This window comes from Macrotis lagotis, chromosome 6 (genome assembly GCF_037893015.1).
Source record: "Macrotis lagotis isolate mMagLag1 chromosome 6, bilby.v1.9.chrom.fasta, whole genome shotgun sequence".
Taxonomy (NCBI): domain Eukaryota; kingdom Metazoa; phylum Chordata; class Mammalia; order Peramelemorphia; family Peramelidae; genus Macrotis; species Macrotis lagotis.
Window position 1 is genome coordinate 6,844,145 of NC_133663.1, and position 24,568 is coordinate 6,868,712.

The 24,568-nt window shown below is 44.5% G+C and overlaps 1 protein-coding gene across 1 annotated transcript; it reads left to right on the forward strand.

Annotated features, from left to right (window-relative positions):
* Positions 1–1,779: 1,779 nt before the first annotated feature.
* Positions 1,780–24,568, forward strand: CLDN1 (claudin 1). The gene is made up of 4 exons (XM_074190647.1): positions 1,780–2,002; positions 14,414–14,578; positions 17,679–17,763; positions 20,210–24,568. The coding sequence occupies exons 1-4, from the start codon at positions 1,780–1,782 to the stop codon at positions 20,370–20,372; spliced, it is 636 nt and encodes a 211-aa protein (XP_074046748.1). The 3' UTR covers positions 20,373–24,568.

Sequence of the window (24,568 nt, forward strand, 5' to 3'; positions counted from 1 at the left end):
TCTTCTGCCCTTGGGGACTATTGTCTTTTGATTGCTCCTATTGTCGGCCCCACCTAGTTCCACCTTCTGGCCAGCCCCTCCCTCAGGGTTGTTTCCTGGACCCTCGGGGATAAGGCCTTAGGAGGCTGATCTCTAAGCAGGAAGGGCCAGGGTAAGAGTAATCCGGACTCCTGAGGGAGTCACTTTAAAGTCTCTCCAAAGCCAGTTATTTTTATGCTTCTCGGCCTTCACTCTCTTGGTCAGGACGGTCTCTACTCCCTTGTGGTCTCCAGGCTGTGCCTCGGCTCCTGATGCACATCCTCCCCCACTCTAGAAAGTCCCTTTCGGCAGGTCCTGAAAGGGTGGGGGCATTGCCGGCTGCTTGCTGGAGGCAGGGGCTGTCTGGTACACAGTGGGCAGCTAATAAACCGATCTAGGGCGAGATTGGGAGGAAAGCTGGAGGGGCCGAGTCCTGGGCCCCGGCCCTCCAGACCTGTGCCAGGGCACAGCAGGCAAGTTCAACTGCTTCCTGGGAAATGAAAGCCGAAGGCGGGCTCAGCCACTGGAGTCCTGCCGCTCAGATCAGGCTCATTTGAGGGACCCTAAGAAGTGGAGTCATCAGGTCACAGTGCCCTCGGGAGCCAAGAAGGCCCATTTCCTCATTTCCCAAACGTGGAAACTGAGGTCCAGAGCATGGGAGGCCCTTACGCTAGAACAGAACAAGAAACCTGGAGCAAGGCAGCTAGGTGGCGCCGTGGGCCGGGAGTCTGGAGTTCAAATGCGACCTCAGTCACTTAATAATGACCTAGCTGGGTGACCTTGGCCAAGAGACTTAACCCCACTGCCTGGTAAAAAGATCCAAAAAACCTAAAGAGAGTCCCGGAACCAAAGCTAGGTCTCCCTCCTTGCCCCCCCCCCCCCACTGGCAAAGCAGAGTGCAGGGCCGGTTCTGGTTGGGCTCCGGAGACGGGTCCCTCTCCTTCGCCCACCTGGGCAGCCGGCCCCGGCCCGGGAGTCCTTGCGGTCGGGTGTCGGCCGTAGGCGGGACCTTGGACAGTGGACAGGGTGCTTCCCCAGACCTTGCCGCCAGGGCCATCCCCAGCCATCCCGAGCCCTACCCGGCCCCTGGACCCGCCGGCTCTGGGGCACACAGTGAGGCCCCCTCACTCCGGTCCAGTCCGAGGGTTTGCCCGGCAGCACTTTCCCTGGCGCCAAGGTCTTCTGGCGGAATGGGGGACAAACCTCCTCCTCCCCTCCTCCTCCTCCTCCTCCCCCTCCCCTCCCCCCCGGCCCTTGGCTTCTCAGGTGGGGGCGCCAGATGCCAGCCCCCCCTCCCGTGCCGGGGGTTCTCCCCACCCCAGGTTCCCTGAATAGCAGGGGGCGGGGGGGGCGGCTTCCAGCCCCAGCCCCGGGGCCTGGAGCAGCGCAAAGAGCGGGGCGTCGGGGGTCCCCGGGGGGGAGCCGAGCCCAGTGGCGGGGCCGGCCGGGAAGGCAGGCGGCCCTCGCCCCTCTCTCCCCGGGGAGAGGTCGGAGCTGGGCGTATCCCCGAAACCAGTGGGTGGGGAGGGGGCGGGCCGGGGCGGGCCCGATTTAAATGTCGGGGCGCGCTGGGAGGCGTCTCAGAGCAGGTGGCCCGGGCCGGGGTGCGAGCGGCGGCTGCAGGGGCAGCGGGGGCAGCGGCAGGGGCAGCGGGGGGCAGCGGCAGGGGCAGCGGGAGCAGCGGCTCGGCGCAGTCCCCCACCCCCGACGGCAGGAGGTCGCGCGGCCGGGGCGGCCCGGCCGGGGGGCGCGGGGGGCGGCATGGCCAACGCGGGGCTGCAGCTGCTGGGCTTCCTCCTGGCCGCCCTGGGCTGGCTCGGGAGCCTGGCCAGCACCGCCATGCCCAAGTGGAAGATCTCGTCCTACGCGGGGGACAACATCGTGACGGCGCAGGCCATCTACGAGGGGCTCTGGATGTCCTGCGTGTACCAGAGCACCGGCCAGATGCAGTGCAAGGCCTTCGACTCGCTGCTGGGCCTCAGCAGTAAGTGGGGGCCCCCCGGGGCCGGGGCTCCGTGACGGTGGCCAGGTCGCGCCTCAGTTTCCCCTCTGCAGGGCAGCGCCGTCCGGGGGCCCCGCGGCCTCTGCAGGGCTGGCGATGGGGGCCAGGGGCTCCCCCCAAGGGGCTCTGCAGCCGGTCGCCCCTCCTGGGGCCGCCCCGGGCGACGGGAGCGCCCCGGCCGCCCCCCCCTCCCCGGCAGGGCCAGGACCCGGGTCCTCGGTGGCAGAGCTGATGGAGGCTACCTTGGAGAGGGGCAGCAGGGGAGCGGGTGATGCGGAGGGAGCCCCCGGGCCGACAGGGTTTGCATTCTTTCCTAGAAACGAGAGGAGGGGATGGAGGGGGGGCCCTCCTGTCACCCCTGGGATCTCCACGGCCTTCGGGAGCTCTGAGTCACTGCTTGAGTGCGCCCACTGAGCCACCAGTCCCATTTTGTGGGAGCTGTGTGCCATGGCCTCTGTCCACACCTGAAGAAAGGTGCCCTAGATGCTGCGCTCCGCAGGCCGCGGTGGGGCTGGCCTGGCCACCCACTCTGGCCCGAGGGCTGCCTCCCGCAGGCTTCCGGAGCTGCCCGGGCTCCAACCTTCCCATCCATTGGGAGACTCCCCAGAGTGAAACCTCCCTCTTTTTAATAGGATCGACTAGGGCCCTGCCCTTTGCCTTAGACCAGGAATGAGTCCCATGGCTGTGCTGAGGCCGGAGGAGAGTTGGCATCCGCAAAGTCTGACTTCACCTGGTTCCTCAGTTGTTTGGCCGGGGGATCCTTGGGGAATGCCGTCATTTCACTGAGCTGCAGTTCTCTCCTTGCTAAAGGGGGCTAATCCGAGTGCAGTCCCCTGGGCGCCCTTGGGGCTGGCCCCTCCCCTCAGACTTAGCCGAAGGGAAAAGAGGCTGCAGGGCCCCCAGGGGCCCTTTACAAAAAGAGAAAAACAGAGCCAGGAAGGCTAAGGGACCCGACCAACCTGCTCCCATGGCTCATGTGAGGAGTGAGATTTGAATCAGTCAGCACCTTTTTCCAGCTTTAAATGGTGATATGGATGTCTATGAGTGTATAAATAGCTATAGACAGGGAGAGAGAGAGAGAGAGAGAGAGAGAGAGAGAGAGAGAGAGAGAGAGAGAGAGAGAGAGAGATTTTTTAGGTTTTTGCAAGGCAAATGGGGTTAAGTGGCTTGCCCAAGGCCACACAGCTAGGGAATTATGAAGTGTCTGAGACCGGATCTGAACCCAGGTCCTCCCGACTCCAGTGCCCGTGCTTTGTCCACTGTGCCACCTAGGCGCCCTAACTCACAAAAACAAGAGATTCACCTCCCAATGACATGAACCCTCTCATAGAACATAAACCAAACAACATAACAAACGATATGTATGTTTGTTGAAATGAATGGAAGTATGGAAGATATATGTGTGTAGATAGACAGCTAGATAGATAGATTCCTTTGCAAACCTTAACAAACATGTCACAGCCAACTATGCTAGCGCTTCTTAGAATAGACATACAGCCATTAAGGTGAGGAGCACATCTTCAGAAGTGCTGTGGGCATCCCTCCAATGGGGGCTTTTGTCCTTTTCTGGTTCCTCCTCCCGGCCTGTGTCTCCCACCTGTGGAGGCTGTTTGCTCTCCTTGGGTCTCTGCTTTGATTCTGCCAAGTGCTCGTCAGCAGTCTAGAGCTTCAGTAATTATACTCTGGCCCCCGCCTGCCAGTGCAGACCCTGATATTTAGATTCCCACAGATGGGTGAGAACTGGCTCTTTTGGTCTCTGACTCTAAAGAGCTGGGCCAACAGTGTCTGCCTTTTCAAACACCACCAGACAGGTGTGTGATTCATCCTAGCAGGTCCTTTTGGAGGCACCTGTTGCTGATTCTATTTAAAAAGTAAATTTTCATAAAGCACGGGTAATTAGGGTGTGTGTGTGTGTGGTGTGTGTGTGTGTGTGTGGTGTGTGTGTATGTGTTTGATCAATTCTCAGAATATCTTTAAATACATAAAATGCAAAGATTTAAAAGGAAATCCATTTTAGAAGAGCTCTCAACATCATTTTAAAAACAATTTCAGACTCTAGCCTAAGGATCCCTGATATAAAGTGGATTTCATTGAAGTTTGAAATGAACTGTGTTATAGTTGTTGGCTTCATCTCCTCAAATGAGGACACCCCAGGGCGTTTTAGGCAGCAGGGTACAGCTGTGGCAGCCTCAGGACCAGAACTGGGTGTGTTGGTGGGGTAGCCCTGCTTCTCTAAGTAACTTTGGCCCAATTCTCTCCCCAGTCCTACTTTTGCCATTTGTAGAATGTGAAATTTAGCTATTTTCTCTGGGGCTTCCTGACTACTGAATTTTGTAATAGGTTGTCTTTGTGAATTAACTTGAGTTTCTGGTTATACTTCTTAACAGATGTCATAAGAATGGGTGGAAAACTGTTGACTTCTACTTGGGTTCATCTTTTCCTCCCTTTTTAGTTATCTATTTTTTGGTTGACTATTTTCTTTATCCCTGGGATAAGATTTTGACGATTTGATATGGCACACAAGAGACTCTGCAAGTTAGAAATTATTTCTAAGGGAAGAGAGCCTCCTTTAACTCCCAAGGCCTTTGTCCCTTCTTCTCCATGAGATATCTGATATCATTACATAAAGACAGAATCTGTTTCTAAGTTCCTTTGCCTGGACATGGAACCATCACCTATTTGTCACAGATAAAACTGGACCTTGTTCATGATTCAATGGTGAATGTGGAGACAGATTCCTAAGATATAGGAAGGAAAAGGACCATCTCTCTGTGAATAATTGGCTAAGTTCCTGATGAAATGGGTCATTTCATGTGAGACCTCTAGGCTGTAATTCTAGAATTTCAGAAGAATCATTTCCCATCACCCAGGATGGAGGAAGTCCTCACTGATTACAAGGCTGGGAGTCAACCTAGAGAGGAGTATAGCTTGAATGCTCTCCACCAGCATTTCAAGCTGGTACATGACTGTCAATATTTCTTATTTTATCTTCACTTAGAGGAAGAAAGAAAATAAGTCAGGGGATAAAGTCATCAGTGTTAGTTTAGTAAACACTTGGAACTCATGATACTTTAAGCAGAAAATCTTTCTGGATGAACTGAGACTCCAACACTGCACTGGCCCTCCCAAAATGGACCAGAGTTACTGGAGCCTCTCTAAAGATAGCTTTGCCTTATTCTTTGCTCAGTGGTTTTCCACCTCTTATTCTTACTCACCTACCCTGCCTCACCATTTCTGCAGAATCTAGTCGTAGCAATCAAAGCCCAGATAAACTCTCCATTTCAGCACTCTGTCTGTTGATCAGTAGACACACACCCCCTTTAGAAAAGGCAACTCTATGGAGTAGGGGGAAAAGAATTTGACAGAGCTTGGCAAATAGTAGGCACTTAATGAATGGATTGATTCTTCTAAGCTATGGATCATCTTCACTCTTGGGGGAGAGTGAGCAGAGTTCTTTCCATGAGATCCATGTTCCCTTGATAGCAAAGATGCAAACCAATATTTCCCTGGTAAAGAAGGTCCATCCACTGTTCCTCATTTTCTTTTCTTCCTGTCTTGATGTGGGCAATGAGTCTCCAGCTTGGCCTATTTCATAGAAAGCTTCCTCTTGGGCTATAACTTGTTCCTTGTGAATGCACATGAGCAGGTGTGCTTAGAGCACATTGGTGTGGCTAGTTTGATTTCCCAGAAACACCATCTTAGCATGACATCAGACCCCAACCATGGTCTGACCAGTAGTTTTCCTACTTCATCTTTCAAAGCAGCTCTGTTAAGGGGGGAAAATTGCTTCTTGTCGACTATATTCTGAATTGTTTCTTGGAAGTCGAATGGAGGCTTCCTATCTAAATGCTAAGTTGACATAGGATCAAAGATTCAGATCTGAAAGGAATTCTAATTATTATCTAGATCCACACCCCAGTGAAGCTGAGACCCAGAGAATTTAAATTACCTGCACAAGATCATACAGGCAAGGAGATGGCAAGGACAGGATTAGAATGCTCCAAAGTGCCATACCGGTCTTCCAGTCTCTTCCAAGTTTTGGTTTCAGGTCAGAATCCGTCCTCTCTGGTTTCCCAAAGTTTGTTTGTGGAGCCTCTGAGGTGGAGGAAGAGTTGAAGGAGAAGCAGCAGATCTAATTGAGAAGCAACTGATTTATCTGTGCCTAGATGGGGGGGGGCGGAGAAAAAGGAAGAAGAGAGTGACATAGCAAAATGGATGGAGTTCTAACTTTGCTGACAGAAAGACTTAGATTGGAATTGAGCTCGTACAAAAGTCACTTAATCTCTGAGTGTCTCAAGCAAGACCCTAAAATTTATCTCATGAATCCTAGATCTCCCAAGTCCTATATAAATTTTCCCTTGTGTACAGGGGGAAGGATTTTCCACACCAGGAACTGATTCTATTGTGGGTCTTTTGAGGTGGTAGTAGACATGATTGTCTAATATGTAAAGGAAGTAATTTCATTAAGCTCTACCCCATTGAAGGAAGTAACCTGAATCAGTGAAATCATAACTCTTTTGGCAGATTGGTTTCTGAACTTCCTGGAAAATGGTTTGCCATCTCACTTCCTCCTTCCCCCATTTAAGACACCCTCTGTTTGGAAGAATTCCCCCCTCATTTAGATGTGGCCACTTCTGCCAGTGAGACCAAAATGTTCTTGACCATTCTTGAGTCTTTCCATGCATGGACTTCAGTAAAAGTAAATCTCAGGAAACCAGTATCACCCCATGCAAGGTTCTGAGGTGTATAAAATCCCATTAGTGCTGGGAGAATTGTACTATAAAAGAAGGAAGGACAGCCTCTAATTTTGCTTTGAATTTGGATATTGTACAAAATCTGGTGCAATTCCACTGAGTTTTCACATGCAACTCTTTCTTCTTAGGTCCTCAGAGTTAAAACTCCTGAACTTTGATCTCAGCCACCTCTTTGTTTATCTTTGGTACTTGGTTTATTTTTCTTCTATAGGAACACTTAACACTTGCCTACTTTTTTCTCCTTGTTCTTAGGTTTTTTTAAAGCTCTTTCCTTCTTTCTTTAAAACTAACCATGTGGGGGGTGGGGGGAGGTAAGCAAGAATAGGGGGAAGAATTGTAAAATTCAAAAATAAATAAAATCTTTCTTTAAAACTAACCATGACCACAACAAATCTGTTTTTTAGGTTAAGGGTTCAAAGAACAGATTCTGTTTGTCTTTAACCTTGAGGTCATTAGTCCAAATGCAGACCAGATCAATAGTGTTCTGGCACTGACTTCTCTCATATCTGCAGAGTGCCCTGTGAGAAACACAGCTTAGGTTGGGGAGATGCCAGTCAGCTTCTCTAGGACTGATATCCCCCAAAATTAGAAAGATTGAGTTTATTCCAAAAACTTTTATTAAGAAGCTATGAGCCCCCTTCTCATTTATAGTAAAACTGACCTTCAGTTAGGCTCTCAAAACATGAGGTCAAAAATAAGACAGCCTCTGCCCTTAAGGAGCATCTATTGAATAAATAGAGGATGATCAATAAATACAATACAATATAAAATATATTTCTTAAATTTAAGGGAAATAAATAGCCATGTGAGTTTACAGAGTCATAGGTCTCAATGGTGGATCTAAGCTCTTGTGTGAACTAAACCAAGACATTTAACTCCTGCCACTCAGTTTTTTAATCTGAAAAATGGTGACGGGGAGACTAGATACTCCAAGGTCTTTTCTGGTTCTAAACTCTATGATCTTGGGATCTCAAAATAGAAGGAGACTTTGATACCATCTTATTCAACCCAGACTGTAAAAGAATTAAATGATTTCCATGATGGAGAACTCACTTTCTTGCAAATGGGTCATTTTTGAAACTGTTTTAATTTTTGGAAAGGTCCTCCCCCCCAAAAAAAATCCCAACTTAATTTGCCTCTTTGAAACCAACCCCCAGCTCCCCATTGGAGGCCTTTAATTGCCTTTTCCTAAATAACTTTTCATAATAATGTTTGCCCTTCCTTCTCAAAGGAAAACATGACATCAGGGAGGTGATGTCATGACAAGTACATGAATTGCATTGAGTGAGGGGGAGGGGGGCTGTGCTCAGTCACCAGCCTTACTTTCTCCTCCAGTCATTTGGGTCCAGTGACCAGATAGAGATCAGTACTACTGGAGATGTCCCTGGATGGGAGACATCAGGGTTAAGTGACTTGCCCAAGGTCACATATGTGTTTGAGCACATTCGAACTCTGATCCTCCTGACTCCAAGAAATAACCTTTCCAAGTCTTTTCTCAATCTATCTCCCAATCCTTCCTCAACATTCCCTGTATCCAAACTAAACATTTCCAGTACCTCTATCCTATCTCTGTGGACTGACCTGAAGGCTCTTAGCAATTCCCTTTGTATTCTTTTGATGACGCTCTCTCTCTTATCCATGAAGTCTTGGAAACTGAGGCTCCTTACTAAATGGCTGATCCCACGGCAGACTCAAGAACACTGCCCTAGAATTAGGACAAAAAATAATGAATTCTATAGAAGGTTCATTTCTGCTGTTGCCCAGTCCCTACCTTCGGTTCTAAATATCTTTCTCTTGGGATGAATTCCATAGCAAGTATCCATCCAATTTCCCCACTGTCCATTCTTCATCTCTGGCATTCAATGTATAATTTAAGTCTGTCATGAAGGCAGGTCACAAAGCATTACATTTTCATATCTAGTATGAAATCCCAACTTAAAATTTCTGATGGAATTCTAAATCCCGGATCTACTGTTGTCTCTGTTTAAATCTTACCATTATGGTGCCTAAAAATAGGGTGGGTAGGGTATATTCTCTATTCAGGACACCGTATAGCTGGGGTCAAAGATATTATTTCTGAGCCATGAGTCTTGAACTTCAGATTTTAAAAGATTACAAGTTTGTTTCTTGTTTTCTTAAAGAAAAACAATATATAGACCCTGAAGCCATAGACATAAAATTCTAGGCAGGTGATGGAAGAATCCAAAAAAGTCCAGGTTTACAGAGAATTATGTAACTTTAGCCCCACCCCCAGCCCTTAACTTGTAGCCCAGGCCTTTATACTCACCTTTTCTTCAGCTTATGGTTTTATTCTTGAAGTTTTCTCTTCTGACAAAGGACAGAGCCTCTGAATTTAAAATTGTACCAGGTATTAGGCCTGAAGCCTACATTCTGGGTCTTTCTACCACTGGCAAATAGCCTTGAGAAGGGCTCACTCAGAGCAGGCAGACTATATATTATAGAGCAGGAGGACATTTCCCTGCTCAGAAAATGGGAGGTCATTTGTGAAAGTGTATTTCCTTTCAAAGCTCCACAAGCCGAGGACAGCCTGTGGTGGAAGGCTTTGCAAATTTTGTTTTCTCGTTCAGAAAACATTGAAAATCGCTGAGAGGCCTCTGCCCTCCAAAACGTCTTAGGAATCTGGGGACACCCACACCTTGCTAAGCATCTCGGAGTTGAAAGGGACTTCACCACGAATCCCCTCACCCACATTCCTGATGAGTGGTCATTGTCCAGCCTCTGCTCCCAACCTTGGTTGGGAAGTTTTATATTGAGCGCACATGAGTCTCTTTTTAGCTTCCACCCATCACTCCCAGCTCTGTCCTGTAGGGTTAACCAAACACAATTCTGTGTTGAGGCAGTTCTTCAAATATTTGACCCTCACTAGCATGTCATCCCCTTGCCTACCCTTCCTTTCCTTTCCTTTCTTTTCTTTTTTTTTTTTTAAGGTTTTTGCAAGGCAAATGGGGTCAAGTGGCTTGCCCAAGGCCACACAGCTTGGTAATTAAGTGTCTCAGGCTGCATTTGAACCCTGGTACTCCTGACTCCAGGGTGGGTGCTTTATCCACTGTGCCACCTAGCTGCCCCTTCCTTTCCCTTTCCAATACTTCGCTTACATATAACCAAGATGGTGGGGGCAGTTTGAACTAACTTAAATAAGTATACCTTGGAAACCAAAGGGCCTAGGATCAGAGTCTGGCCCTTGAAGAACTAATATATGCAATATGTTCTGCCCACCTTAGAGCGGAGTATAAATGTTGGGTTTTGTTATTGCCTACTCACTCTGTGACTGAGGCAAACATATCTTAACTTCTCCGGGCCTCAGTTTGGCCACTTTCTGATTAAATGAGAGGAGGATCTGTCTGGGTGCCTATCATCCCCTCCTCAAAGTTTCCAGGGCACTTGGCTTGGATTTCTCCCTTTCTCCCCTGACATTATATTTGTCAGTATACATGCCACTCTGCAACCGGGCTCTCATATAAATTCCCGAAAGTCAGGAATGTTTCAATTTTGTATTTGTTTCCCAAACAGGAATAGAATCCCCTGCATTTGGTTGATTCTTGTAAGTGTCAATTGAATTGCATTGGGCCTAATGCCTCAACTTTATTTCTAAAGATTATAAGAGACTGATGAGTGGGGAAAGGATTAAATCAAGTCAATAAATACTTAGTACTAAGCATTGGCCTTACAAAGAAAGGCCAAGACAAGCCCTGCCCTCAAGGTCTTCTACTCACTTCAATTTACATCTATAATTTTTTTTTAGATTTTTTTCAAGGCAATGGGGTTATAAGTGGCTTGCCCAAGGCCACACAGCTAGGTAATTATACATATATATAATTTATACTGCATTTATATAACCAATTTTATTTAATGGATGGGTATCAGCTAAAATTCATTGTCTTCATTTGTTTTCCAGTTAAGATCCACAGTAGGCCAACCATTATCTACACAACTCATGTGGGTTTGTTGACTATGCTTGTGTGGCCCTACCTCTAAGAGCCTGCCTCATGGGGTAGGAGCAGGGGGGATTCCAAGGACAGCTTTCAATGTTGAATGCCTTGGATAGGACTCTGAGTGCTCCAACCTGCTGTCTGACCAGTCTGACTGTTTCCCTTGGGGGATGATCAGGCTAGTGTTCCTTAATCAATGTGCTGTGTCCATTTCAAGGGTCTGCAGCTAGTCAGGGGTGGAAGACTTTAGAGCAGGAAAGGGCTGATAATAATAATTATTTTAATATTAATAGCTATTAATAATATTGATTATTAATATAATAATTAATAAAGAACTGATGTTACAAATATCTCCTTAATTATATCCTCACAATAATCCTGAAAGGAAGATGCTATTATTATCTCCATTTTACATAGGAGGAGACTGAGGCAAATACAGATGAACAAAATTAAAGAGAACAAAAAAAATTTTTTAATGTGAAAATTCAATTTTAGAGAAACAAGAAAAAAAAAATCTCAGGTCAAATCTGTTTCCATGATCAAATCAAGGAACCAAAAGGAGTCTTAACTTTAACAACATTAAGCAGATTTCTGGAGGGTCCTCAGGATCCACTGAAGTTTTCCATGTGGAGTTGCACTAATGGGGTAGACTGGAAAGCCATTTCCTGCAGAACAAAGTAGGAAAAAAAAGGAGAGTGGGGCATCATCCTGAGGAATACCAATTTTTCCCAAAGGGTCAACTTAAAAGATTTTTAAATTTCCAATAGAAAAAAAGCCTATAGTTTTCATTATAAATGAATTTTTAACCATCTCCTGTTTTCTTAAGTCCAAATTTTGCTTCCTCTGGTGGATTTTTAAAGAACTGTCTATGAACAAAGTTCTCACCCCTTTTTTCTTAATTCCCCGGCTCTAAAGATAATGTGAGGTCCCCGATGCCCCTTATTATCTGTGTTTTTCTTTATGCACTCTGACTTAAGTGGCAGTTTTCAGAAATGCCTCCTGTAGGTACTTTTCTGCCAGGCTAGTACTTTTGGAGTCTTATCTTCAGGGATTTGGAGAGAGCCGGGTATGGGTCATAACACCATGGGGAGGCAGGGAGGTGTGGCCCCATGAAAATTAGTAGGTCTTCCCTGACTCAAGTCTAGAATTATAGTCCTTGTCTGAAGGGATCACAACAGTGAGACAATCCTTTCAACTGCCTATTTTGTATCTTATCTTGATGTTGAATTGAAAAAATAAATCAGGATCCAATTATGGCCACCTGGGTCTGCAACTTGAAATTGGACTTTCCCTCAGTCCAGGATTTTCTTTTTTGCTTCAGTGTAAAAGTGACCCAGGCCAATGACCTTGGATTAAGAGACAGATCAGGTCATCTCTCCTTCCCTAAGGTGGCATTCCAGCCACATTGAGGGAAGGCTGCTGGTTTCCAAATGGACTTCCTGGTACTTCCCTGGCCTTGCCTCAGTCTGGAGGTGCTGCTATGGTTGGCACTCTCTGAAGATGAAAATGGGGATATCGACACCTGCCAAGCCCATGTTCCATGACCCTAGCTCATACCAAGAAAATGTGACAGGAACTTGTATGTGCAGTTTGTTATTGGGTCAACAGAGATACTGCGTTGGGTTGCAAAAGTATTTCACAAGGCTAGGTAGGAAAGCACCCTTGGCCTTGCGGAAAAGGAGTTACTGGTGCTGCAGAGAGCATGAACACAGCACCTGGCATAAATGCGGAAACAATAATGGAGTGTGAGACACATGCACGCACACAAAGACAGAGACGGAGAGAATTCATGAGTGGGTGGGTGTAGACATGTGGAAAATGAGAAGTTACATTACTTTTAAGATCTTTTTTACAGTAGAGAAGAGAATAGGGAAGATAAACTATATTCTTATTAATAAGGGGGAAAAGACTTTTTATTTTAAAGGAGAAAAATGTGAACCATTACCAAAGTTATGATGAGGAGTTCTTGGCTCAGCAGATTCAGTTGAGTTGGGTAGAGAGAGTGGTGAGGGAGGGAGGGAGGGAGGGAAGCAATATTGAATTTGGGATGGAGAGGACAGGCCAGTGTCAGAGGCGGCCATCCACGAGGGCAACACTTGTCCCGCGCACCAGAGGCCTGTGGAGGACCAGGAGTGGAGACTTGCAGATAGCGGCTGGCACAGGGGAAAAGCACCCTCCCTCCCTCAGGGTAGAAGCCTGGGTCAGTCTCAACTGCCCCATCCTAGTTCATCCTGTTCCTCCCAATCTGAATTAGAAATTCCCAAGGCAGGAGGAGGAGGAGGGAAAGGGGAGGAACAGGGAGGGGGAAATAGGAGGAGGGGGTGGGGGGCGGAGGAGCAGGGGCGAAGGCTGTTCCAAATACTCCAATGGTTTTGTGATCTCATCAATATGGGTCTCGGCCATCTCAATCACCAACAAAAGTAATTAGGACTTGGAGTTGCAAGGGGCCATGTGGGAATGTTTAGACCCTCCCTTCTGTTTCTAGCTAGGTGTGGTAATGATATAGATGAATAGATGAGGAAAGGACTGGAATTGTGTGTGGTTCAACTGAGTCCAACTCATTCTCCCTCTATACTTGCAGTTAAAGGAATAGCCTCGAACTTTTCCTGGTGGATGAGGGTTTTCAATAGTCACTTCTTTTAGGAAAGCTCCTTCTTGGACTTTGGGCAAGCCTGAAGTTGACATCTATTCTTCCAGCTGCAGGGACTTTTGCCAATAGGTGACTGAGCCCCTGGCCCAGCCTCCCTGACTGTGAGGTTACTTCAGCTCTAAATGATGAAAAGGAGCCAGGGCCTCCAAAAGGTTGGCATCTCTTGACATGCAAAATTGTATATAGTGCATGGTTGGTCCATGACTTCTCTTAAAATAATTTTTTTTAGGTTTTTTTTTTTTTTTTGCAAGGCAAATGGGGTTAAGTGGCTTGCCCAAGGCCACACAGCTAGGTAATTAAGTGTCTGAGACTGGATTTGAACCCAGGTACTCCTGATTCCAGGTTCGGTGCTTTATCCACTGCTCCACCTAGCCACCCCTACAATAACTTTTAAGGTGAAGGTTTCTACGCCTACATTTTAAAAATATACTCCATTTCAGAGTAAAAAATACCAAGAGGCTTTCTATATTATCTCATTAGGTCTTCACAACAACCTCTAAAGGTTGATGCCATTGTTACTCCCATCTTACCAATGAAGAAATGAAGGCTTGGGGATGCTGAGTGACTTGCCTAACACCACACAGCTGGTATCGGAGGCAGGGTTGGAATCTGAGTGTTTGCAGTTCCAAAGCTGGCCCTCCTACCACTCAACCATGCTGTACTAATCAAGCTCGGAGAGCTCACCTACACCCCCTCCTCCCCTAGGGAATAAATGTTCTTTCCTCTGAGTCTCAAGTCTTAAAGCAAATTTGGGACTATCATCTCTTCTTAGTCCTGTTCATCTGGGAGCTCTGGATTTCTCATGAGCCTCTTGCCAAGGATGATTAATGGGCATCAAACAGTTGCCCAATAGAAAGCTAAATTACATCTTCTAATGATGACAATGGTTTCTTGTTCATCCCAACATATCTTGTTCTAAAACCTGGGCTCTGAGGGTAGAGGTTTCACTCCATGGACACTGGTAGGCTTTTTTTTCTTTTTCAGTTGCTCCCCTTCTCCCTGGCCCTCAATGCTAAAGACTATGCCCTTCTCTTTTCAGGTACCCTTCAGGCTACCCGGGCCTTGATGGTCATTGGAATTGTCCTGGGTCTGATTGCCATCTTTGTGGCAACCATAGGTATGAAATGTATGAAGTGCATGGAAGATGACGAGGTGCAGAAGATGAGAATGGCCATCTTTGGGGGAGTCATCTTCCTTGTCTCAGGTAAGAAGGTCCCCTCAACAGCCGATCTTCAGCCTTCCTTTCTATGCTTCTATATATTCTTTCCCCTTTGTGTCTGCATATCAGGTAAGCTCTCCTGTTTGCAGATCCTTGTACTTCGCATTTCATCTCCCGCCTCCATGGCTTTGCCCAGACTATTTATCAAACCTTGAATACTTTCCCTCTTAAACTATACTTTTTTAAATCCCTGACTTTCTTCAAAGCTTTGTTAGTCTTTTAGATTCAGCTAAGTGTCAGAGTGGATGTAGTGATGGACTTGAATCAAGAAGACCTCCTTCCTTAGATATTTAATAACTAGTGACCTTCAGTTCACCTTCAGTTAACATTTCTGTGCCTCGTTTTCCTCATGTGTAAAATAGGGAGAGCTAGGTGGCAGAATAGACAGAGTGCTAGACCTGGAATCAGAAAAACTCATCTTCATGAATTGAAATCTGGATTCACATATTACTAGCTGCATGATGCTGGGTAAGTCACTTAACTGTTTGCCTCAGTTTCTTCATCTGTAAAATGAACTGGGGCAAGGAATGGCAAACCACTTCAGTTCTTTTCCAAGAAAATCCCCAATGGGTTCATAGAGAGTCAGAGATGACTGAAATGACTGAACACCAAAAAAAACTGGTACAATGATATACCTACTTTTCAGAGTTGTTCTGAGGATAAAATGATTTAATCTTTGTAAAGTAATTTGCAAACTCTAAAGCACTGAGGAAATGCTAATTATTATCTTCTTGGACACCTTCCAATGTATTCCCCTAGCCATCTCAGGTACACAGCAGGTGCCCCAAGTCATGTTGCATCTCATTAGAAAACTGACATTTACCCTTGCAGGATAATAGTAAATATTTTAAGGCTAAAATTTTGAGGGATAGAGTATAAACACTGGCTTTTACTGAGTGTTGAATCCATAATATCTCATTTGACCCTCAAAGCAACTCCATGAGAGAATTGCTGGGTCTTTTCACACATCAGGAAACTGAGAGTTTGAATGAGTGACTCATGGTCAAATGGCTAATGAAGGACAGTGATAGTCAGGTCAAGTGAAAGTGTTTTAAGGATGAGAGAGATGTGGGTATATTCATAGGCAGCATAGAAGGAATCCATAGTTAAGGGGAAATGGAAGGTTAGAGAAAGTGAGGTTTATAAAGGGGAAAATCTGTTAAAAAAAACAAAGATGGGATGGAATGGGATCACTTAGAGAAGGGTTTCTTGGGACAAGGAGAAAGGCCACCCAGTCATATAAAGCAGGGTAGAGGACAAGATCAGGGGGAACATCTGAGCTTTGGGAGACAATGAGGAGGGCAGGAAGGGAAAATCTCAAAGGTGACCTCTGATTCTCTTTCCATTTATAAGCTTTCCCTTACAGCCAAACTTACTGTCTACCATTTTGCTACTTCCCACTTTTTTTTTCCATATCTTTTCCTCCCATCTGGTTTCTACTTAACGGAAACTTTGCTCTTTCTTCCATGATCAACATTGGTATCTTCATCAAAGTCAGTGAGTGGTACCCTTCCCTCTTTTCCCTTGCTATTGTGAATAGCTGTTTCCTCTTTTAATCTCTGGGCTTCGGAATTCAACTCCCTAATGTCATGGTCTTCTTCAAGAATGAATGACAAGGGGGCAGCTAGGTGGTGAAGTGGATAAAGCACCGACCCTGGAGTCAGGAGTACCTGGGTTCAAATCCGGCCTCAGACACTTAATAATGACCTAGCTGTGTGGCCTTGGGCAAGCCACTTAACCCATTTGCCTTGCAAAAACTAAAAACAAAAAAAGAATGAATGACAAACCACTACAGTCTCCTCCTACTCCCATCCAATAAACTGGATTGTTTTCTATCCTCCACATTCACTCATACCTTTTATTGCCATGGCATCCATACCTAGGTTTGTACTGTTCCATGTGTTTGAAATGCCCTCATTGAATACCATCTCATCCTTTAAAGATTCCCAATCCTTCATGAAACTTTCCCTAATCCTCTTTATCTACCACCTGTAATGGCCTCACTTCTTCCTTAAATGTCTATAGACAAAGGAAGCATTTATTATGGGTGACCTATCTAAGGTGCTATATTGAGAATTAAAGATATAAATGTAATCAACAATGGAGTTCCTTTGTTAAAGGAACTTACCTTCTGATGGAGATAAGGGTCCCCGGGTCAGTGAAGCTAGTGGGTAGAAATCAGGTTAAGTCTAATTGTTATTGAGATAAGATAAACATTCCCCTTGTTTTTAGAATGTTCTAGAGGCAGAGTTTAGTTTTCAGGTGGCAATGAGATGGAGGTGATGGCAGGAGTGGAGACATTGTACTTTCAACCTGATGGTAGGAAATGAGATCAATGCTTGGTTCTAAGGGAGGTAAGGTAAAAATGAACCATCTGGAACTCAGAGCATTTCCAGGGGTAGAGCTTAACATTTGTACCTCACAAATATATTTGGCAGATTATAATGTTATAAAGATAGATATTTCTGCCTTTCCCCCATACTATAGAGTTAATATTATCCAATCAGGGCAATGTCCCATTTCTTCTAGAGGTTAGCAGCATATATGGCATGCAACTGGAATTAAATAAATGTGGATTTGTAAGAAAAATGTGTTCACTCTTTCAATGGAAACTAAAGAGAAAAAAATACTAATTTGCTTGAATTTTTAAAATGGGCAACAATGGCCAACTTAAATAAGGAATTAATTTTTTAAATCTAATTTGGCTTTATATGTTGGAATATATATATATATATATATAAATATAAATATATATATGTACATATATGTACATATATGTGTATATATATATATATATGCATACCTCGCTTTTCAATCTATCCCAGGTCATGAAGTCCCCCTGCAATGTCTTAGACAGCATCACTCATGTGAATTTGCAGCTAGGTGGAAAGGTTTGCTCTCTTCAGCTGATTTGATCCTGAACTCCTCAAGTGTCTTTGAACAAATAACCTCATCTCCATACCTCTGTTTCACTAGTGTCCAACTAAATGAAGGCTATGGCCCTTTGGGAAGTAGAGTGGGGCTTCTGTTTATCCTCAGAGTTCTGTCCTTCTTAACCATTTGTTTTCCTTGTGAATTCCCACAGGCCTGGCTGAACTGGTTGCCACAGCATGGTATGGAAATAAAATTGCTCGAGAGTTCTATGACCCCATGACCCCAGTCAATGCTAGGTAACGTCATCAATATTTTTTTCATGATTTTTCTGAGCTTCACCTTTTTATGCTCTGCGGACACCAACTAATGCTGAGCCTCCTCACATTTTCAACCAAGAGTCTGTAGGTGAATGCTTCAAGCTTGCTAGCTGACTCTTTGTAGTTTGACCTATGATTAAATGTTAAAAGGAACACAGGAAAAGCTTTCTTAAGGGAGAAAATAGGTTTTATAAAACTCAGTTGTATGGTTGTATAAATAAAAATGGTTGTATAAAACCATTCACCAGTCCAGGTTCCAAGGATGATGATTTCTGTTTGTCTTACTCTAGTGTTGGAGGTCATTAATAAAGACAGTCACAAAGCCATCCTGGCACCCCCAGCTTTGATGTGTATTGTTTGATGTGTTTTTACAACATCTTGCCTGTTAATTATTAGTAGCATGCCATGGGAGATAAACATGAAATAGTAATTATTTCTGAGGTCACTGAGAGAACTTTATTCACAGGCTGACAGTGAGAGGAAATGCTTAACTCCCAACAGTTCCACTTGAATCTAGACTGAGATAACCCAGGCCTAGACTGAGATAACTTGCATCTATATTGCAATAACTTGAGTCTAGACTGGATTTTATGGGGTCTAGAGGTCTAGACTGGAAAACTTGGATCTAGTTTGGAAAAACGAGTCTAGATGGCCAAAACCCCCTTGGGTCTAAACTGGAAAAACTTGGTTCTAGACTGAAATAACTTGGAGACTAGATTAACTTAGGTCCAGAATGGAGTGTGGGATAGAGGCAGAACTCAACACAAAATCAACAGGTCACAGCGTTGGACGGATTTCATCAAGATGAACTATTCTAGAGATTAATGTAAAGATTTTTGCTTGAGTTCAAAAAGTAAACTTCACATGAGAGAGATATGTTTAGTTAATAATTGGTCTGAAAATATAAAAGGATGGTGGTTTTAGAAGTTTGCAAACTCAGCGTGAGCTAATGATTTATATCACAGACTTAAAAGCTCCTGGGATTTGGGGCTTCTTTTGAGCAATACTTAGAGAATGAAAAAGTGATTATTCCCCACTGCATTCTACCCTCCTCCTACCTCAATCTCAGGGATGGTATTCATAAAGGATGCAAGTGAAGGAGGGATATGCCTGGTTCTACTTGTCTCAAGAGACCAGAACCATAAACCATGAAGAGAAGTTACCAAAAGACATACCTAGGCTTGGTGTCAGAACACATTTCCTATTAAGGCCTCCCTCGTTTGTTGGAGAGCTCCCAATAGGCTAGCCAACCATTTCTTGTAAGGCTGAGAGGTTGGGGTCTCTTTTTCAGGCATAGATGAGATTAGTTGAAGATACCCATCAACTTGGAATCCTGTGGTTCTGTTGATGAGTCTCTCAGCTGAGTGACTAATTTTAGATTCTTGAAATTTAAAATTTTGGCTTCAGTATATGTTTGACTCTTAAAGATTAAAATACCCAAGGAGACTGAATTATGAGAGACAAAAACTCACACAGGGCCCATAATCACCTTTGCTCTGACTCTTTGTCCAAAGGTTGGGATCACTCCTTCTAAGTTCTCACCTAAATAACAATTAACACTACAGAGAGCATGATGAACAACATGTTATGGTCTTAATATTTTTACATACTATGAGATGAGTGGATGAAATTTAGAAGATGATGTAAATCATGGAGAAAATTACATTCATATAATAGCTGATTACAAGGGATACTGACACATGCAATTATAGATGATCAGCTGGAAGGGACCAGAATGGTCACTAGTTTAAACTTCCCATTTTATAGATGAGCACACTAAGCTCTAGAAGGGGAAAAAGCCTGGTCCAATGTCCCAGAGGAAGCAAATGGCACACCTGGGATGCCAACCCAGGTCCTCTGACTTTAAAATACTATATTAACCTTTTAGAACATGCAGGGGCAGCAGCACCAAAAAAAGTATGTCTTGAAGTGTACAGGGCAGGAGTTGGCCTGGAGAGTCACTGAGGTCCCTTCTGAATCTGAGATTTTATTCTATTATGAATTTGAAATAGTTCACAGAATGCTCTTAAAAGCTCAACTTGACCGGGAATGACTTATCCACTTATCACTTGCCCGATCTCCCCCCACTTTGCCCTCCCCAAAAGCTTTGTCCTAGCCAGAAGAAAAGTTGCTTAGGAAGCATTTAAAACGTTGGGCTCCTGCCCTGGAAAGGTTTACTGGAATAAGTTACACTGCTGACTTCTTTAAACATGTTAGGTTTGCTGGCCCCCAGCAATAATTACTTCCCTCCCCTCCCCTCCACCTCAGGGATTGCTGAAAAGGGACGGGTTTAAGAATATAATTTAATTTAGGGGTCAGAAGGGCAGAAGATAGGAATATTTTATATGAACAGCTAGTTGCTATTGTCTCTCTGGCTAATGACTTGTTTTTCTTTTTCCTCTTCCACTCCACTGCTTCCTCTTAGGTATGAGTTTGGGCAGGCTCTCTTCATAGGCTGGGCTGGGGCTTCTCTGTGTCTGCTGGGAGGTGCCCTCCTTTGCTGCTCCTGTCCCAAGAAAACAACCTCTTACCCAACTCCTCGCCCATATCCGAAGACCGCACCCTCCAGTGGAAAGGACTATGTGTAACAGAAAGAGGACAAGATCTCTTGGGAAAAAGGAAAAAAAACCAACCCAAAAAGGACTTAGATATTGCTTTGTGTTGTTTTTTCATTTTTTTAAATCATGAGGTCAGACTTTCTGACTATGCTATTCTACATGTTTGTATTAAAAATGTGGTTTTTTTTGTAATTTCTATACCATCCTTCATATCGTACCCCTATTAAGAAATCTTGAATTCTAATCCTCTAATTCATGTAATCCTTGAGTTTTGGTGTTTCTCTATTGGCTACTCATCCAGGGAAGGCAAACTCAAAGGGAAAAATACTTTATTGTTAAAAAAAAACCAGTCCATTAAAAGTATAAAAACTAAAAACGTGTAGGTAACAGGCCCTAATATCATTCTCATGTTTCCTTTCTATACAAAATAGGAAGAGACTGCAGATTTACTTCGGAATTCAGCCTGCCTAAAGTGCCAAAGCTTTCCTAGACTCCAATCTAGGATTCAATTGCATTAAAGCACTCATTGAAGTGTTGATCATGGGCCCGTCCCCACCCTAGACTTCTGTGGGAGATACAAAACTGAAATAATCCCTGCCTTCATAGAACTTTCATTCTAATATGGACTTTTCCAGATGTTGCCAAGAACATTTTATTGACTTAATTCCGATGATCTCTTGCTCAGTCATAAATTCTGTCCTCCTCCTCCTCCTCCTCCTTCCCTTTCCCCACCCCATTTCTGGTTTCTTAACTGTTTACTTGGTCATTATCTTCTGGTCTGATTCTCCCAGAAAGGTGTGGTCTGTTTACCTGATTGAAGATTAGCTATTTGTAGAGATAATCTAATGTGGAATATCCCCCACCCTCCTCCTGAGCCTCTTGGCAGCCTCTCTACCTCTGATTTTCTGGTCTGTAAAACTAGGGATAATGATACTTCACCTACTGGTACAGGAGGTAAAAGAATTAAGGAGGTTCTATCTTTCTTCTTTGAACTTGAAAATTGCTAAGTAGAATGTCCTAATGCACTGAGAAAAGCCAGGAAGAAAAGCCACCCAGATCCTTCAACACCCCAGGTGTCACCTTTTGCCCATTTCCTTTCAGTTGTATCTAACATATTAGTGATCATGGTCCATTTTTCATCAGTTCATGCCTGCCTATATGTATATGTGATCCCATATGTATGTTTGTATGTATGTTTGCATGTGTGTCTGTGCCCTTTAATGTATATTCCATATATGTACCTGGTTTTCCAGGCAGGAGGAAGTCTTCTTCATGTAAACATCCCCTGATGGGAAATTGATGAAGTACACCTGGTCACTAGTGGAAACCTCTCATTTTTTAGATGAGCACACTGAGGTCCAGAAGGGGGAAAAGCCTTGTCCAATGTCCCAGAGGAAGCAAATGGAGCACCTGGGATGCCAACCCAGGTCCTCTGACTTTAAAATACTATATTAACCTTCTAGAACACACAGGGGCAGCAGCACCAAAACAAATATGTTCCCAAATACAGGGTAGGAGTTGGCCTGGGTGACCATTTCAGAGAATGGAAAATGGCATGGCACCAAGTTCACTTCAGAAGGTGAAAGCTCTTGGAAAGCCACAATTGCCTGGTTAATTCAGGTAGACCTGTCTTACTTTGCAGTGAGATTTTGCCTTCTGATGCAGGCTATACATCCTCTTAATTCCCAAGAAATATTTGGGAGTAGAACCAATGGTAACTTGGAGGATGGTTACCTAAAATAGAGCATTTTGGTTTTCATGAGTATGTGTAGCTCTGGGGAAACTGGCGCTCTTCCTAGAAAGCTGTTCCCTCCATGTTTTGTTCATTTGTTTTCTTTTTGTTAGTTTTCTTTTTTTTTACTGCAATAACACTTTTTCACGAATCATCTTCAGAGCTACTGTCAGTGTTGGTCTAGACCAGACCTGAAAGTCCCTACAGTTGCCATCCAAAGAACTTAATTTCCCAAAACCTTTTCCATGAATCCTACCCCCCACCCCCACTTCTGTCCTAGAGCCCAGTGATATGTATTAATGTACCATCAATGCTGGTACCCAATTGGAAAGGTCTCTGGTCAAAACAAACGCCAATGTGTCAATGCATAGTTTGTATTCTCTTCTGCAACTGATAAACATTGAATAGACATTTTTATAAAAAATGAAAACTTGTAAGAAAGGGTTTTTTTTCAATAAATATTTGGGGTTTGTTGTTTTTCTAAAGAGGAAAAGTTTCTTGATTTGGATCATCTGATGGTGTTCCAGCCCATGGTGACGCTGAAAAGTATTCTGGATCTGCAGTCATTGGATGTTTGGTTCAAACCCTCTCTCCACCATTTTTGCCTTCAACTTACTCTTCTGTGAAATGAGGATACTTGACTCCCTCAATGGTCTCTTCAAGTCCTTCCAGGTCAGAGGCATTCCCAAGAAGGGAACGTCAACATCCTTCATCTTAACTGAGTCAGTCAAAATTGGAGTAACTGGAGTGTGCTAATGTTGATCATTCAAACTCACCCCTGTTGCAGCAAGCAGTTAGTCAGCTAGGAGCTACTCACTAAGCTAAGAGCTGAGGCTGCAAAAGGAGACCGACCTCAGTCTCAATTTTGAAGGGACTCCTATTGCTGACAAAAAAAGAAAGGACTGGCTCTGTACAAAACAATGGAGAGGTTCAAGCTTAGAGCCTGGCCTATTTTTTGGACTTTTGCTCTTCCTTCCCATTTTCTTCTTCTCTCCGCTCAGTTCAAGGAAATGATCCCATATTTGTCTTTTAGAGAAATGAGTTGAAGGCATTATGTCTTACTTCTCAGATGCCCATTCCCATCAGAAACTAGGTTTAGTTTGTTTTCAGTCAAAACAATGAAGTTCTAAATAAAGTTCCCATTTTGTCTAGATGGGAAGGGGCAGTGGCTGATGCCAGATCTCCATCTGCCCTGGCCACCCCAAGCCCACTCAGGTAAGGTCATCCCGGAGGAGCAGGTCTGGGACTCCATCACACAGGACCTTGTGCACAAGATCTGTGGAGTCCATCCTTTCGCAAGAACCTGAGTGGGTGAAGTAGAACCAGTTATTCCTGCTTACTCTTGTGTCATCCTCCTCAAGAGGGATGAAAGAACCAGGTCTGAGCCAAGGTAAACTTTGGTTCTCTCTTTATCTTTTCGCAAACTCTTGGTTTCTGAATCTCAACAAGACTCAGGTTAATTTGGCAAACATTTTTCCAACTTGTTTCATCTCTGATTCACATAATCTCTATGACTCCTTCCTTTCTATGTCTTCATCTCTGTCATTATTCATACTTACTTTCTTTTTCTCCCCTTTTCTAATTCTCATTATTTATTGGTTTCTCTTTCCTTTCCTCTTTCTCTATCATTGGTTTTCTCTGGTTCTATCTTTTCCCAGTCCTCCTCCCTCTCTGTCTCTCTTCTCCTTCCACTTTTCTTTGTCTTTGTTCCATTTCCCAACTCCATAAGCAGGCAATCTCCTGATTACTATTCAGCCAATCCCAAGCCATGTTGAAGATTAGCATCTTCGTCCCTTAATTGAAGTCTCTTCAGTGGGACCACACGGATGCTTCTGCTGATGCAGAATGGCAATCTGTCTTTATTATTCTGTTGTCCAGTCATTGCTGAGATATCCAATTCTTTATGACCCCTTTTTGCCCCAAGCCCTTATCTGGTACCCCTGGAGGCTCTGAAGCAATTAGAGATGTCTGCAATGATCTCAGACAAGGAATGGAAAACTCCATGGGGTTGTATACATCTTGGAGCTCACCTGGGGTTTTCTCACCCTGCCTAGTCAAAGAAAACTCCCACCTAAAGCTGAGCCCCTGGGTCCCAACCCCCATAGACTTGTCTCAGGAGCTACACAGCTCTGGACTCCTTCCTCCCCTGATGTTTCTTTTTATCCCCCCCTTTACCTCAAGCTACCTTTCCCATCTTCCCCCTCCTGTTGGTTCTTTGCCAAGCCCTCTTTGTGAACCAATTTGGCCAAGGGACTAGAGTCATTCTTGGAGCAATCATCAGAAGACATGCAGCTACAGACTTTGATCTCTGAGTTCCCAATTCCAAGCAAGAGTCAAGAGCCAGAGGAATATTCTAAAGGCCTCCCCTGGCCTTTAGAGCTGGTTTCTCAGTAGCACTGCCTTGATCTGTAGCACAATGAAGCCCCCCTCCAATTAGAAGTGAAAGTCTGAAGTGGAAACCCAGGGTCTACTCAGGGAACTGGCTGAGACTACC

Bases quoted from the DNA above. Each gene is read 5' to 3' on its own strand.
- CLDN1 (XM_074190647.1), top strand. From the start codon at position 1,780: ATGGCCAACGCGGGGCTGCAGCTGCTGGGCTTCCTCCTGGCCGCCCTG. The intron at 2,003-14,413 runs GTAAGTGGGGGC...TTCTCTTTTCAG, and splicing joins CTCGCTGCTGGGCCTCAGCA to GTACCCTTCAGGCTACCCGG. The intron at 14,579-17,678 runs GTAAGAAGGTCC...GAATTCCCACAG, and splicing joins AGTCATCTTCCTTGTCTCAG to GCCTGGCTGAACTGGTTGCC.